The 14848-nt window shown below is 39.4% G+C and overlaps 1 protein-coding gene across 10 annotated transcripts in view; it reads right to left on the reverse strand.

Moving 5' to 3' along the window:
* The window catches only part of LOC129780626 (uncharacterized), a 329353-nt gene that overhangs the window by 110046 nt on the left and 204459 nt on the right, over positions 1-14848 (reverse strand). For 9 of the 10 annotated variants that reach the window (XM_055789106.1, XM_055789109.1, XM_055789107.1 and 6 more), the window contains 2 exons: positions 14648-14806; positions 9138-9275 (listed from right to left, as the gene is read on the reverse strand). In XM_055789106.1, the coding sequence (XP_055645081.1) occupies positions 9138-9275; positions 14648-14806 (297 nt within the window). The remainder of the gene's footprint in view (positions 1-9137; positions 9276-14647; positions 14807-14848) is intronic. The other variant, XM_055789108.1, reaches the window with a different exon arrangement.

Consider the following 14848-nt stretch of genomic DNA (forward strand, 5'->3'; position numbering starts at 1 on the left):
TGATGACGATAAAATAAATTCCTTGTGTCGAGGGACTGTTTTGGTGATGTGTTGCATGCTGCTTCGTCTGCTCGCCTCTGAACAACTTGTCGATTGCGACCGAGACTGTTTGTATAATGTTGATTGACTGACTGAATGAAATATTACGATATGTTGACGAGAGGAAAGGAATCTGTGCACAAACGCAAACGGTCTGTTTAAATAGGTGTGTTGTGTACGGAATGCATTCAGACTCGTCGTCGTCAGCCAGGAGGCAACCAGCTGTTGCAGGTTACAGGTTACAGGTTACGTGGGGTGAGTGGTGTGTGGTATACACTGTGAACTGCCGCCACTTTGTCAGACGGAAGCCGATGCAGATGTGTACCGTGAACGAGAACTATATTATTTATAGATGATTTACTAGTAGATACTCTGAACGAGGGTAGAATATAGTTTAGTGATGCGTACATTAAGAATTTTCCAAAACAGTGATTTCGACAATTGCTCAACATGTTTGATAAACAAAAAATCGAAAATTATTTATCTTATTGAACGAATTTGTCAGAGAATTGAGAAGTCAGAAAGTATACGAACATCCCGTTGTTGAATTTATCATAAGCGCAAAAAGAGTTTTAATAAAGTGTCAAGAAAGAGAGCAAGACTTTTATGAAGGATGTAGTGTTATGTAAAACTAAGAGACCGGATCTCAAATTATATAAAGATTTTGTCACTCAAGCCTATCAAACTTTTTTATCGGCCGATACTGAATCAGTGTAGTGTGCGCATACGAGGTCTGTTCAAAAAGTATCGCGACTTTCGGCCCGAGCACGACAACAACTGAAATCGAATATAAGTAATCCGTGGGTATACAAAAATCGTGATACTTTTAGAACAGCTCTTGTATAAAAAGTGGTCCATTCTATCCCATTCTTGGCCGTGTATTTGACAAACTATACAAAAAGCTTTCATATGCCTCCATTTCAATGTGTCTCCTGTTTTGCTTGCTCATATTGCCTCTACCATATATATTAAACAAATGATATACACGTATTGGGGAGTAGAGCATTTTCTGTTATTTTTCGGCTCATTTAGTGTACTAAATCGGGATGCTATAACATGTGCTAAAAATGAACTTTGGGTGTACCATAGACTCGGCTTGCATCCTTCTATAAAAAATATAATAATGACAGTTAGTGAAGCCGCTGGAAGCCGCTGAATGTGTTCTACATCAAACTCCGGTTGCGGCTCATCATTCCAAAATCCGCACGGGAGAGCCGTCTAGTGTGTTTCTACTCTAAGACACTTCTCTGTGGCACCCCAAGTGAGTTGCCGATGGGATCGGAAATAGAATCGTTAACACGTTGAGCCCTGATTTTTTCTTGCTGCGCTTTCCATTCAGCTCGCATCAAGAGCGTTTGCACAATATCAGTGTAGGCCTCATCTCCCAAAGATACCTATTGTATAAATAGAAAATAGTCAGAAATTCAACTAGGAGTCACTAGTCACAATTTGTAAAACATCCGAGAACAAATCGCATATATTTTTATTTTCTTAATTTGTAACAGTCAGTCCCAGACAGTCAGCGCTTTATCCACAAAAAGCTCAACGTCGGCCCGTAGAGATCAACGCGGGACTTAACGTGTTAAAAGGAGTCTTTTGAGCTCCATCGCACAAATAGCTTTCGAACCATTTGTACGACTTTCCTACACTTCCACTGCACTCCAATGTTTGTAACAATAAGAGCCTAGAAATTGTTTCGAAATCGCGCTTGAATCCAAAAATACCGCAGATGTAATCTCTTTCGCCTCTTTCCATTTTGCTAACACCAGATTCAGCGCAGTTTCACAAGAGAGCAATTCCAAATGAAATCGTCCTAAAAATGCAGATTTTGAAAACATGGATTTTGGATTCGTATAAAAGTTTATACTCCGTTTGCGTTGAAGGAAATATGAGTTTTCCACAGCAATTGGGAATATTTTGACGCAAGTGTAACTTTTCAATAGGGCGTATCGATTTTAGCAAGAGAGATCTTTGATAATTTATATCTCAAAAACTATGAGTCGTACCGGAATAGTTGTCTTAGAAAGAAATGTAGAGTATTAATGTTTAAACGTGAAAAAAATATACAGTGAAAAAACAATTAATATTTTTTTTATTTACGAAAAAAAAAATGAAAAACTTAAAATATCTAAAATATGTAATTTTTTTAAAATTTTTGTCACATAAAATAGAAGTTATGTAGAAAATTCAAAAAGTGCATAAGTGCAAGATCGTAAAACTACTTTTTTGACAAACCTTGCGGAATATCGACTTTTTATGAATTTTCGAAACTTAGAATTTTTGTATGTTAACAATCAATTTTGATCACAAATTATGAAATTTTATTTGGTTTAAAACAAAAAAATTTCAATCAATTTTTACCAATCTTCTTCTAAACGAAGCCATTCTCGAGATGTTCAATAAAATATTTCTAGTTTATTGTCTTTTTTTAGTAAATAGGCCCTTTTAATATGTTTGTCGTGGTATACCGTAGTGTTCATTAAATTTTATGAATTTGATTGTAATTTCCAACAACTTTTCCAAAATTATGTTAAAAATATATGTTCAGGAGTGTCGTTGAAAAACAATTGAAGACATGTGTGGTAATAGAAAACTTAGGGTCACCATACATACAAAATACTGTGTGCGAAGCAATATCCTTCAAAATAATTAGATTCGAAAATAAGTACTTTACCTTCTAACAGAAGCAAACAGGATTCAGTACATTCAGTATCAAAATTGTGAATGTGAATGGCAAAAGTCTTTTGAACTTCTTAATAAGGTGAGATATATAAGATTATATTCTAGGATTACTAGAGAGCTAAATGAACTGGAAAGTTAAGCGCCTTCTCATTGAGCAAATGTACTTTATCTTATCGTCATCACAAATCGGGACAGCGATCTTCCTTTAAACGAGTTTTGAATGAGAGAGTGAGCTAATTTTCTGGCAGCACAACATTCAATTTTTTATACGCTTCACAGGCAGGTGTTGAAACTATGCGAGCTTTCGTGGTTTGAGTTCGATTATCTAGATATCATTGAATAAAACCGTAACGTAGACGCGATCGTTTCTTGGTTGGCTTCTCCGTCTGGGACTACTGTTGACCTACCCTATCATGTCTACTTTGTCTTGGTTATTGTCAGGGTTACCCTGACAATGTAGGTTACTTAGCTACTAGCTGAAGTAGTGCTAAACTTCGAACCATGTGAAATTTCGGAAACCCGGAAGATGACATGACACGTGACATTCGATGGAAATCTTGTTCTCTCTGTTGACTTCGGGTCCAATCTAGACACAGAGGATGTGAAGTCCCTTCGAGATTCAAATCTCTTATCTGTTATAATTCATCATCATGAAAGGCGTCTTGATTGTTTTTTTCTTTCCCAAGAGTTACGGGCATGTACTAATGGTGTAAAGCTTCATGAATTCCACCGGCTTCGCTGGTTGACCCACTTCACGAATAACAACACCTTCCTCCAGAACTACGACTCGGCTGACGTGGAAACAGCCCTTCTCAGAATCATACACCTGATGATCAATCCAGATAATCAGATTGTTCTTGGTGAAGATAACGGTTTTCCCCTTTTGCAGATGCTACTTAGTAGATTTCAGCACTCCGCTGACATCGATTTGACCATCGCAGCAGTTCAATAGACGGCATCCTTCGCTACTGCCTTCATGGTGTTGTTGTTCGCCATTCCGACATCGTGGTTAACCTTCAATTCGTCCACAAAACTTCTGCTCCGTCCGTGCCATGTGTCACTCTAATCTAAACTGACCAGACGACGCGTTACGCGGGACAGTCCCGCTTTTCAACAAAATGTCCCGCGTAGGATTACGTCCCGCGAAACGTCCCGCTTTTGGCAAAAGAAACGAAAATATCCCGCGATATCAATATATTTCAGTATTACAATTTGATCATGTTGATTTTCTTAAATGGATGAACCTCAAAATAAAACTTTTATTTGTCAAGAGCGCTTCCAATGCATTCAACGAATAATACGTTGAGCTGGTTTAATCGCCCGGACAGTGGACTTTTTGTTTAGAGAGTGTCAACTGGAAACGACAGCAACAAAATCGGAAAATTGATTTTTATAAAAAAATATTTTTAAAATATTTATAAAGATTTATAAAGATGTTTATAAAAGTCCCCTATTGATCCGCAGGGACCAACGTGAGTCAAACGAAAAGTTCATTTTTGGTCCTCTAGCTCGGTCAGGGCTTAACGTGTTAAATAAGCCGAAAGAACTAGTATATGCTGGACAGGAATAGGCAGGGTTGTTTGATGAAGTATTGCAAATGAAGCAAATGTTGGCCGGAACCACAATCATGACTGATGAAAAGATGTATGTCGACATGTTCTTTTACCTTTCCGTGGCTTTGGTAGTCAGCTACCTCTTTATTATGGCCATTCGCTTAAAAGTTTTCTATAGGCCGCAGCTGTGGTATGTTGGGAAGGTTGGCGGTCTACGCGACAATGTTTATCTCCAGCCGATTCATTATCTATTCTCCAGTGATCTTTTGGTAAATAGGCTGATCCCCGTTGAAGAAAATTGTTGAATTTGAATCGTGCTTACCAGGCTTTAATGCTCTAACTGAGCCAGTGATTTTCAGGCGTAAACAAAATCTAAACCACCGAAAAATCACAACTGAATGACGATACTTAGAAAGAAATAATACAGATCATGTTTAATTGCAAGGACACATGTTAAGTGTTTCACGAATAAATGAGACTCGCTAAACTATGGTTTATTTTCACATAACGTATATACATAACGTTTTGTTTTTTTGTGTCCCGCGTTAGACCTTTGACCATCTGGTCACTTTACTCTAATCAAAATACCATTCACGTCGGTCCCTGGGGACTGACACTAATTTTTTTGTGTTTCTCTCGCCGATCTCACCGGACTGACAGTAGACTTTTCGTTCGGAGAGTGTCAGCATTTGGAACGGCAACAGAACGGCAATATTTAGAAAAGTCCACTATCGATTCGTTAGGGTCAGATGAAAAGTTCTTTGTCAGTCCACTATTTCGGTCGGGGCTCAACGGGTTAATGTAAAACATCTCAAACAATTCTTACAATTCTTCTTTTTCAATCTGATCGGTTCGTAGCAAAAATAGTTATTAACTATAATATTATTTTATAAAAATGTAACTCCGTCTGCTAATGGCGGATTTCTATAGTAGCATGTCCGAAAAAGAACCAGAACAGAGGGTCCAAAGCCCCTAAGGAGGATGGTTGTAATAGCTGTTATCCATGGTTATTATGGAAAGAAACAAAAATGGACAAACTCCTAATCACATCACTCGCCACAGTGAATCCTTATGCTTACCTACCTCCACTAACAACTATCCCTACCTCGATAAACGCTAGGGAACCACGCTATAGAGACGACCCTTTTGGCCTTCGGACGGCGAATATCATACTAACATTCCTTCCCATCCCCTGGTGACTGTAAGGACGTGGCCGGCGCCATTATTGACTATTTAAAGTTTGAGTCACCGAAACTTGTACAATGAGAATGATTTGCTACTTCCAAGCGTCATTCGGTGTGTTCTTTGTGAAATTTCGCCGGTTCAGGTCAATCACGGAGAGCACGAAGTGTACAGTCTACCCAAGCTTAAGCTCATAATACTATTTTTTCAGAGGCGAATGCCACATTAGGCAAAGTCTCTTTAAAAAAAAAAAAAATAAATACTATTTTATAAAAATGTGACATGTTTTTTGATTTGGTACTGAAAAATGTAGTCCTGCGTCAAAACTAGTAGATTTAGGTGAAATACTCAATAAAATTCTTCAAAAAATATGACTTTTTGATTATTATTTTTTGGTTTACGTATTCTGTTTTCATTCGTCAGCCTAGCTCAGACAAGCCCATGAGCACCATCGCAGCCAGACAGGACTGACGATAGCTTGTGATTTTTGCTTGACAAGACGTGTCGAAGTGACTGAATGTTCGAACTTACAACGAACTTTTATGGTTTACCAAAACAATATTCTAATAATTGAATTCGTTTGTTCGAACAAATTGGGATTTCTTAGACGGAAACAAACATTATGATGATCTTGTATGAAGCACAGATCGTTTCAAACATTGTGGAATACATGGGTTGAATTTATTCAAGGAAACAACATTTGTTATGGCCTTCGTCAACTTCCATTAATCCAGTAATTCTTTCACCCTACGAGGCCCGTCTCCAGTTACTAGGGACAGCATCACTTGAACACAGACCAAAAGTAAACCAGGTAATGTTTGCAGATAGAGTGCTGTTGGGTGAAAAAACTGTCCTGGTGTACTTGTGGAGCTGAAGACTCCTTCGCTCAAGAATTTTCTCTTCATATTGAGACCCCTTTTGCGAACTACGGCTCATATGAACCAATTCGTTTCATGTCAATGCAATTCAATGAATTCAACGGATTTTTCGAGTTTTTAGTCGTCGGACCATTGGATCAACTTAAGGGGGTTTTCTAGTCTAGAAATTTGAAAAAAATAATTTTTTTCTCCATATTTCTGTAGTTCAGATATTGAAGAATATACCCTAGAAAGGACTTTTCGAAAATCCCATTAGTTAGTGAATTATAGACATTTAAGTTATGTGGTATCTATCTAGCACGACTATACCAATTAACTTCAAATGCGTTTCTTCTCGAAACTAGTTTTTTCCAACAGGCGTACACTAGGGTGGCAGCGAAAACGGTCATGTCAAATTTCAAAAACCGACCACGTACATTTTGTTTATTGGCCCAAAAAAATGGCCTGTGTAAAGTTTCAGTTCAATCGGAGATGATTTTGGGGTGCCTCGAAGCGCTCAAAGTTTTGATTTTTTCATTCTCGAAAATCTTCCAAGGGGAAGAAATTTGAAAAATCGAAATTTTTTTTTCAACGCCAAATGACTCAAAAATGCATGAAAATCTCGAAAAAAAATATTTGGTTGAAAATCGACTGTTAGGGATATAGCATGAGTGGCCAAAAAATCAAAACTTTGAGTGCTTCGAGGTACCCCTAGATCATCTCTGATTGAACTGAAACTTTGCACAGATCATTTTTTTGGGCCAAATAACAAAATGTACATGGTCGGATTTTGAAATTCGATGATAAAATTTTTTCCATACATCCATTGTCACCCTAGCGTACACGATATCTCAAGTTCTACAGAACAGATTTATGTCGAATTTATATGAATACAATCTGTATACATCTCTCTATACCATGAACCTATAAAAAACATAATTTTTTAACTTAACTGTTTTTAAAAAATCGGGAAACTTGAAAAAAAATTAAAACAGCGTTTTATTCTTCAAGCAGCCATCATTTTGTCAAGAAACAAGTTTTTGACTTGTCAGAGGTTCATGCGATGGTACCATCTTTACTGATTCAGGATCTGTTCGATTTTTTTGTTCCAGATAACCAGAAAGGCTGGAATAGTGTACGCTTGTAACTAATCTAATTATGAATATTTTTTTCCGCTCAATTTTTGTTCTATTGTTCTATTGTAAAGGGTGTGTCACATCAAATTGCATCACGGAAAAAACGCTGTAGAAATTTAATTTTTAGGAATTATATCTTCAGCTTTCGCTTATAATCAGATAAGAGTGTATAGATCACGTTGGCCATGCTTCACTGTAAATTTTTCGTAAATTTGGAAAAATGTCCTAGAACGAAAAAGAGCGTCGTGAATTAATCCTGTGCACTCATTTCGAGAATCCGGAGTTGTCACATCGGGACATCGGTAATATGCTGGGAATCGTCCAATCCACGGTCAGCAGAGTACTAAAACGATACTTCGAGAACCTTATCATCGACCGGAAGGTGAAGAACGGCAAAAATGGATGCTTCGTCAGTGAAAAAGATCACAAGCGCGTAGTTAAGCAGTTTAGACGTGATCCGAGAAGTTCGGTCCGGGATGTCGCCAATAAGCTGAATTTTTCAAGTTCATTCATCCAGCGGACCAAGCAGCGGGAGGGCCTGCGTACATACAAGGTTCAGAAGGCTCCTAACCGCGACGAAAGGCAAAACATGGTGGGGAAGACGCGAGCCCGGAAGCTGTAGCGTTCCGGAGGAGATTCGCAAGCAGAAACTATCCAAGTTTGCCAAAAAGTACATGGTATGGCAAGTGATCTGCTCTTGCGGAAATCGGAGCGCCCCCTTCGTGATGACCGGCACGGTAAACGGGCAGGTTTACCTTAAGGAGTGCCTACAGCAGCGCTTACTACCACTATTGAAGCAGTACGAGGGCCCGACCATCTTCTGGCCGGATCTCGCTTCGTGCCACTATTGAAAGGACGTGTTGGAGTGGTACGAAGCCAACGGGGTCACCTTCGTGCCAAAGGAAATGAACCCGCCCAACGCGCCGGAGCTTCGCCCAATAGAGAAATATTGGGCGATTATGAAGCAGGCCCTCCGGAAGAACCCAAAAGTTGTCAAATCGGAGGCGGACTTCAAGAGAAAATGGATTACTGTTAAAAAAAAACTACAACCTGACGTTGTACAGAACCTTATGGACGGGGTAAAGAGAAAGGTGCGAGCATACGGGCTTGGGCTCGAAGTATGAATAAAAAGAAAATGCCAAAAGTTGTTTAATAGTTTTTCTTTTACTGTCTAAAATTTTCAAAAGGATCAGTCTACTGGGCGAATTTCTACAGCGTTTTTTCCGTGATGCAATTTGATGTGACACACCCTTTATTTCTAAGATAGATGTACAAATAATTATCTAATAGGTATTAAAAATATTTTTTGTTTTATTTTTTGGAGCTCGAAAAAACGTCCGAAATTCGTGTATCTACACTAGAAAACCCCCTTAAATATTTTGTACGAAGTAAATTCAACAGAGTCTGAATATTGTATGAGCTTAATTTAAAAATATGGAGAAACATACATTATGACATAGGTACTCAATCTCATATAGCCAGATAAGGTATTATTGAATAAATGAATACCATCGTCCCACACAAATGAACAGCTTTTATAATATTAGCTGTAGCACCAATGCTAGAGTATTGTTTGAATTGTCACTTCTTCCAATTTCCCATGCTCCCAGCATCCTGACGGTGTTGTACTAAATAAAGTGGAAAAAGTAAACATTTAATCTCTTGTCCACCGCCCCTGTCCTTCTTACCTTGGTAGCAAATTGGCAATAATTCTGTCTGCCTCCTTGGGTAGCGGCGGTGAGCACTTGCCGTCCGGTGGCACCGGAAGTGGCAGTGAGGGTGCATTCGCTTCGTCAGTTGGCAGGAAATCAGGTACAAATTTTGCCCTGGAGAAAAGGTAAGAAAAACAAATGTAAAGAGCAGTTGGGAAAAGTAAACGTGAAAATCGATTACACATTTGAATTGCCTTCTATTTCTATACGATTCTCCTAGCGTCCATAAAGGGTGTGTCACATCAAATTGCATCATGGAAAAAACGCTGTAGAAATTTAATTTTTAGGAATTATATCTTCAGCTTTCGCTTATAATCAGATAAGAGTGTATAGATCACGTTGGCCATGCTTCACTGTCAATTTTTCGTAAATTTGGAAAAATGTCGTCGAACGAAAAAGAGCGTCGTGAATTAATCCTGTGCACTCATTTCGAGAATCCGGAGTTGTCACATCGGGACATCGGTAGATGCTGGGAATCGTCCAATCCACGGTCAGCAGAGTACTAAAACGATACTTCGAGAACCTAACCATCGACCGGAAAGTGAAGAACGGCAAAAATGGATGCTCCGCCAGTGAAAAAGATCACAAGCGCGTAGTTAAGCAGTTTAGACGTGATCCGAGAAGTTCGGTCCGGGATGTCCCCAATAAGCTGAATTTGTCAAGTTCATTCATCCAGCGGACCAAGCAGCGGGAGGGCCTGCGTACATACAAGGTTCAGAAGGCTCCTAACCGCGACGGAAGGCAAAACATGGTGGGGAAGACGCGAGCCCGGAAGCTGTACACCGAAATGCTGACGAAGCCGCATTGCCTGGTAATGGACGACGAAACCTACGTCAAAGCGGACTTTCGTCAGCTGCCGGGCCTGTTGTTCTTCTCCGCAGAGGACAAATTCAGCGTTCCGGAGGAGATTCGCAAGCAGAAACTATCCAAGTTTGCCAAAAAGTACATGGTGTGGCAAGCGATCTGCTCTTGCGGAAAGCGGAGCGCCCCCTTCGTGATGACCGGCACGGTAAACGGACAGGTTTACCTTAAGGAGTGCCAACAGAAGCGCTTACTACCACTATTGAAGCAGCACGAGGGCCCGACCATCTTCTGGCCGGATCTCGCTTCGTGCCACTATTGAAAGGACGTGTTGGAGTGGTACGAAGCCAACGGGGTCACCTTCGTGCCAAAGGAAATGAACCCGCCCAACGCGCCGGAGCTTCGCCCAATAGAGAAATATTGGGCGATTATGAAGCAGGCCCTCCGGAAGAACCCAAAAGTTGTCAAATCGGAGGCGGATTTCAAGAGAAAATGGATTTCTGTTCAAAAAAAACTACAACCTGACGTTGTACAGAACCTTATGAACGGGGTAAAGAGGAAGGTGCGAGCATACGGGCTTGGGCTCGAAGTATGAATAAAAAGAAAATGCCAAAAGTTGTTTAATAGTTTTTATTTTACTGTCTAAAATTTTCAAAAGGATCGGTCTACTGGGCGAATTTCTACAGCGTTTTTTCCGTGATGCAATTTGATGTGACACACCCTTTATTCGGGTGCACGGATGAATCGTTGTATCTCGTTGCCAATGAATTCAACCATTGGAACAAATAATGGTTTGAGCTTCACAGCATCGCCGCCGATGTATGCATAGTTGAAGCAAACATACGGGATTTACGGGATCCATATCCATCATTTCAATGAACATTCCAATACATTCTGGAGAAAATTTTATTAGCATAGCACTACATCAAGTCGAGCTGATCCCATGTATGTATGATTGAGTTACACACAAGTAGCTATATATGCCTTAGGTTAGAGCACAGGAGCGCAAATCGAGAAAGCAACGGTATCCGAGCGAGGATTTGATGACGTAAGGCGGAATTGGAAATAAATTGATCGGAGATGACACACCGTAATAAGGTTTCTCCAATAAGTGAGTAAATGATTGAATGTTGCCATAATGGGTGATAAAATATGCATTAGCGAATGTTAAAGTTGCATCTTGACACGTCCTTGGCAACGGTTCAAGCAGCTTCATGTTAAATTCTGTCTCATCTTTACGCAAATTATCACACTTTGAAGCTAACAAGGTGCGATTTATTTTCGTCGCTTCACTGTTTATTCTGCTAAATTTGATGACACATTTTATTGCTTTTATATTGCACCACCTTGTAGGATTTAGGACAGCGTATAACTTTCCTGGCGCTTACAGGCTTTATTTTTTGTCCTGGAGAGAGAGAGATAGATGTTACGAAGTGAGACTTGATGTAAAGCAATAAAAATGTTGTGAATGCACTCACACGACTGTTAAAAAACCAGAGAATCAAGGATTGCTCTGCTGCAATATAAGGAAGTTTCATAAACTTCTGAATTTATGCTATTTAGGGCTTGTGTTAGAGAACGCTATTTGCGAGGATCGAGATCGTTCCGAAGTTGTTACGGAATTTGACGTTGCTGCAATACTTATCATGATCTGAATGCATTTTTTGTTTAACCGAACCGTATTATCGAAAGTTCCCTCAAACACAAATACGTAGATACCTTACTTGTGTTTGAGGTAAGAGTGTGTAAATTGTGTAAGAGATGAGTATTTTTTTCCATACATACATTTATTGAATCTTCCTGATGTGGAAATAACAATATTTGGTTATGCCTTTAGTTCTAACATAATAAAGTATTACGTTTGTTATCAAATCTTACAGTTAAACATGTGTGCTGGAGCACAGCACTAACGTTTGACCACGTTCAAATAATTAAGGTTTTTTACTCCAGACGTGTTACCATAGGTTGACCGAGTCGCCTTGCTAGTGGATTTGGATGATTCTTAACCTTTTCCGCATATTTCCTCCTCGTTTTATGAAGTTCTTCTTCAACCGTCACCATCCCTAAGTCTCGATGTATGACACTATTGCGGATATACCAATAATTTGTCTTAGCAGCTTATTTTGCACTCTTTCGATGATTTCGATATTACATGCTGAAATTGTTTGCCGAAGTTGACAGCCATAATGCCAAATAGGCTTCAGCATGGATTTGTATAGAAGTAGTTTGAACTCCAGTCTTAATTTCTACTTCCTCCTGATTAGCCAATGTATTTGGTTTGCTCGCAATTTCAATTGCGTTTTCTTTGCTTCTATGTGTTTCTTCCAGGTTAGACGGAGTTCTAGGTGTACACCGATATATTTAATTTCAGTCGATTGAGGTACTGCAGATCCATTGGACTTGATTTGTGGGCATGTGTTCTGATTAAGCGTTTCAATTACTTTAATTCTCCATTTTTGAAGCCACTTTTTCACGACCGTTATGTGTTCCTGGAGATCCCGTGAAGCAATCGTTCTGTTTATGTGAGTGCTGAGAATAGCTGTGTCATCTGCGAATGTTGTAGTCATTAAGTTCCGCGCGGTCGGGAGATTTGCTGTGTAGATGAGATAGAGAACTGGTCCAAGAACAACGCCAGCATAAATTTCTCGCTCTTTCGATAGTGTTTGGTTATACCGAACATGAAACTTTCTTCCTAGTAGGTAAGAACGCATAATTTCATATACTTGTGGTAGCATATTTTTAATTTTATGGAGCAGTCCTTCGTGCCAGACTTTATCGAATGCTTGAGCTACATCAAGAAAAAGCGCTGAGCAATATCCGTGGCCTTCATATGCTTTACGAATTTCTTCTATCAATCGGAATCGGTGGTTTGATAGTGCCATGTTTTGCTCGGAATCCGAATTGATGATTCGGGATTAATCTTTCAATCTCGAGCGCTGATTTTATTAGGATAATTTTTTCGAACACTTTTGAGAAGATTGGAAGGATGCTGATAGGCCTATAAGATTCCACTTTCTGTGCGTCTTTCCCTGGCTTAGGAATCATAATGATGGTCGAAATTGTCCATGCTTGTGGGAAATATCTTATATGAGTCATTGCGTTGAAAATTCTCGTGAGATGTTTAATTGCTAGGTCAGGTAGCTTCTTGATCATATTTCCGTTGATGTGGTCGATACCGGGTGACTTTTTCACATTAATATGATTTTTGATAACATGTCTCACCAGCCGATGTTTGATTTTCGCTTTGTTTTGGTTTGTAGCACCAGAAAGTTCGAGCGTTTCTTGATTAGGTCCCGATTGATACGGAGTAAAAACTTTTTGAAGATGGTTTGCAAAAATTGCTGCTTTTTCATCGTCACTTCTGGCCCAATTACCAAAGGGCATTCTAAATGGCGGACCTGTAACTGAGGTCGTTTTAGATTCTTAGTTGCCCTCCATAGTGAGTAATTAGTATCTTGATTTGGCGACAATTCAGTTAAGTAATTGTGGAATTTTTCATCTTTCTCGTCTTGTAATAGCTTTCTTAATTTACGTTGTGCCATATTGAATTGGTTTTTAGATTCTGGCGATCGTTTGTTTTGCCAGATACGTCTTAGTAGTCGCTTTTCTGCAACTGCTGCTTTTATGTGGGAGGCAGTAATAATTTTTTTGTGTTTCTGGGGTAGCTATCTTCACAACATTCATCATGAGTGCTGGTTCACTGCGTTCACTGAGCTGGTTCACTGCGTCCTCGATATGATGTTCGTTATCCAGAGGTTGATCGAGAATGTTAGATGAGATATATGTTTTATTATGTTATTAAAATATCTGCCGAATTCTATCTGAATATCGAAATCCAGAAAGTTGGGCTCTTCTACACGATATTGTGTCGAGTCACATGGTACTGATCATGTGTCAGCTTTTTGTTCGGAAAAGGTTGACGAAAACATTTTGCTCTGATATCGAGGGATATATGTCGAGTATGAATATTCATTGCACTGGGAACGACACATTTTCGTTTTATTTTAGTCACGTAAAATTTGAAGCTATTCGTGACCCACTCATGAATTTCTGTTTTCAGACACATTTTTGTTAATTACTATTGGCTCACTTCACATTTTTCTCCCCCACAATAACAGAAACCCACGATACGCTGAGTTAAAAATGTTTTGTTTCGAAAATTTTCTGCTGCTTGTGATGAATGGAGAGGTATTAATAAAAGTTTCGCTTTTTGAGATTTTCATTTGTTAAATTTTAGACGTATAACCAGTTCATTCAAACATTAGACTCATTATACCGTTCACATTAAAAGAGCTCTTGAGGTGAACAATGCCAGAGCATATGATGTGACTTCATACAGAGGAACCTGCATGGGGATAGTACGTGCTCGACAAACTAAAATGACGTTTGGGAAGGTATACACGAGCATGGAAGCACTCGTTATTCGTCTTTTATTACAATTACGAATGCAAATATGTTGTGCTGAAGAGTAGAGCTGCAAAAGAGGATAATAACTCGGCGCAAAACCGACAGACAGGGATCTTGTGTACACCGACTTGTGGCAGGAAAAACGAGTTTTCTTTCAATGATTTAAGCTGTAATGATTCCGCTTTTGTAGCATAGATTGTAGCAATAGAGGTGAGCTTTCGCATGTGCAAGCAAAAAGAAAAAAGAAAAAGGAAAAGAAAAAGGAAACCCCAACTCACCTTCGGCCATTCATGCTCATGTAGCCGTCATCCTCGGATTGATGGCCCTGGGAGGGACTGTCCGGTTCTACTGGGGCGTGTGCTACCTCCTGCTCCTCTTCGAATTCCGATAAGACTTTGTCCAGCAGCTCCAGTGATTTTTCAACATCGTCTGTGGTGCTGAGGGTGAAATATGGAAACAGGCGAAGAATTGTGATTAGC

This window comes from Toxorhynchites rutilus, chromosome 3, assembly GCF_029784135.1.
Source record: "Toxorhynchites rutilus septentrionalis strain SRP chromosome 3, ASM2978413v1, whole genome shotgun sequence".
Classification (NCBI taxonomy): Eukaryota; Metazoa; Arthropoda; class Insecta; order Diptera; family Culicidae; genus Toxorhynchites; species Toxorhynchites rutilus.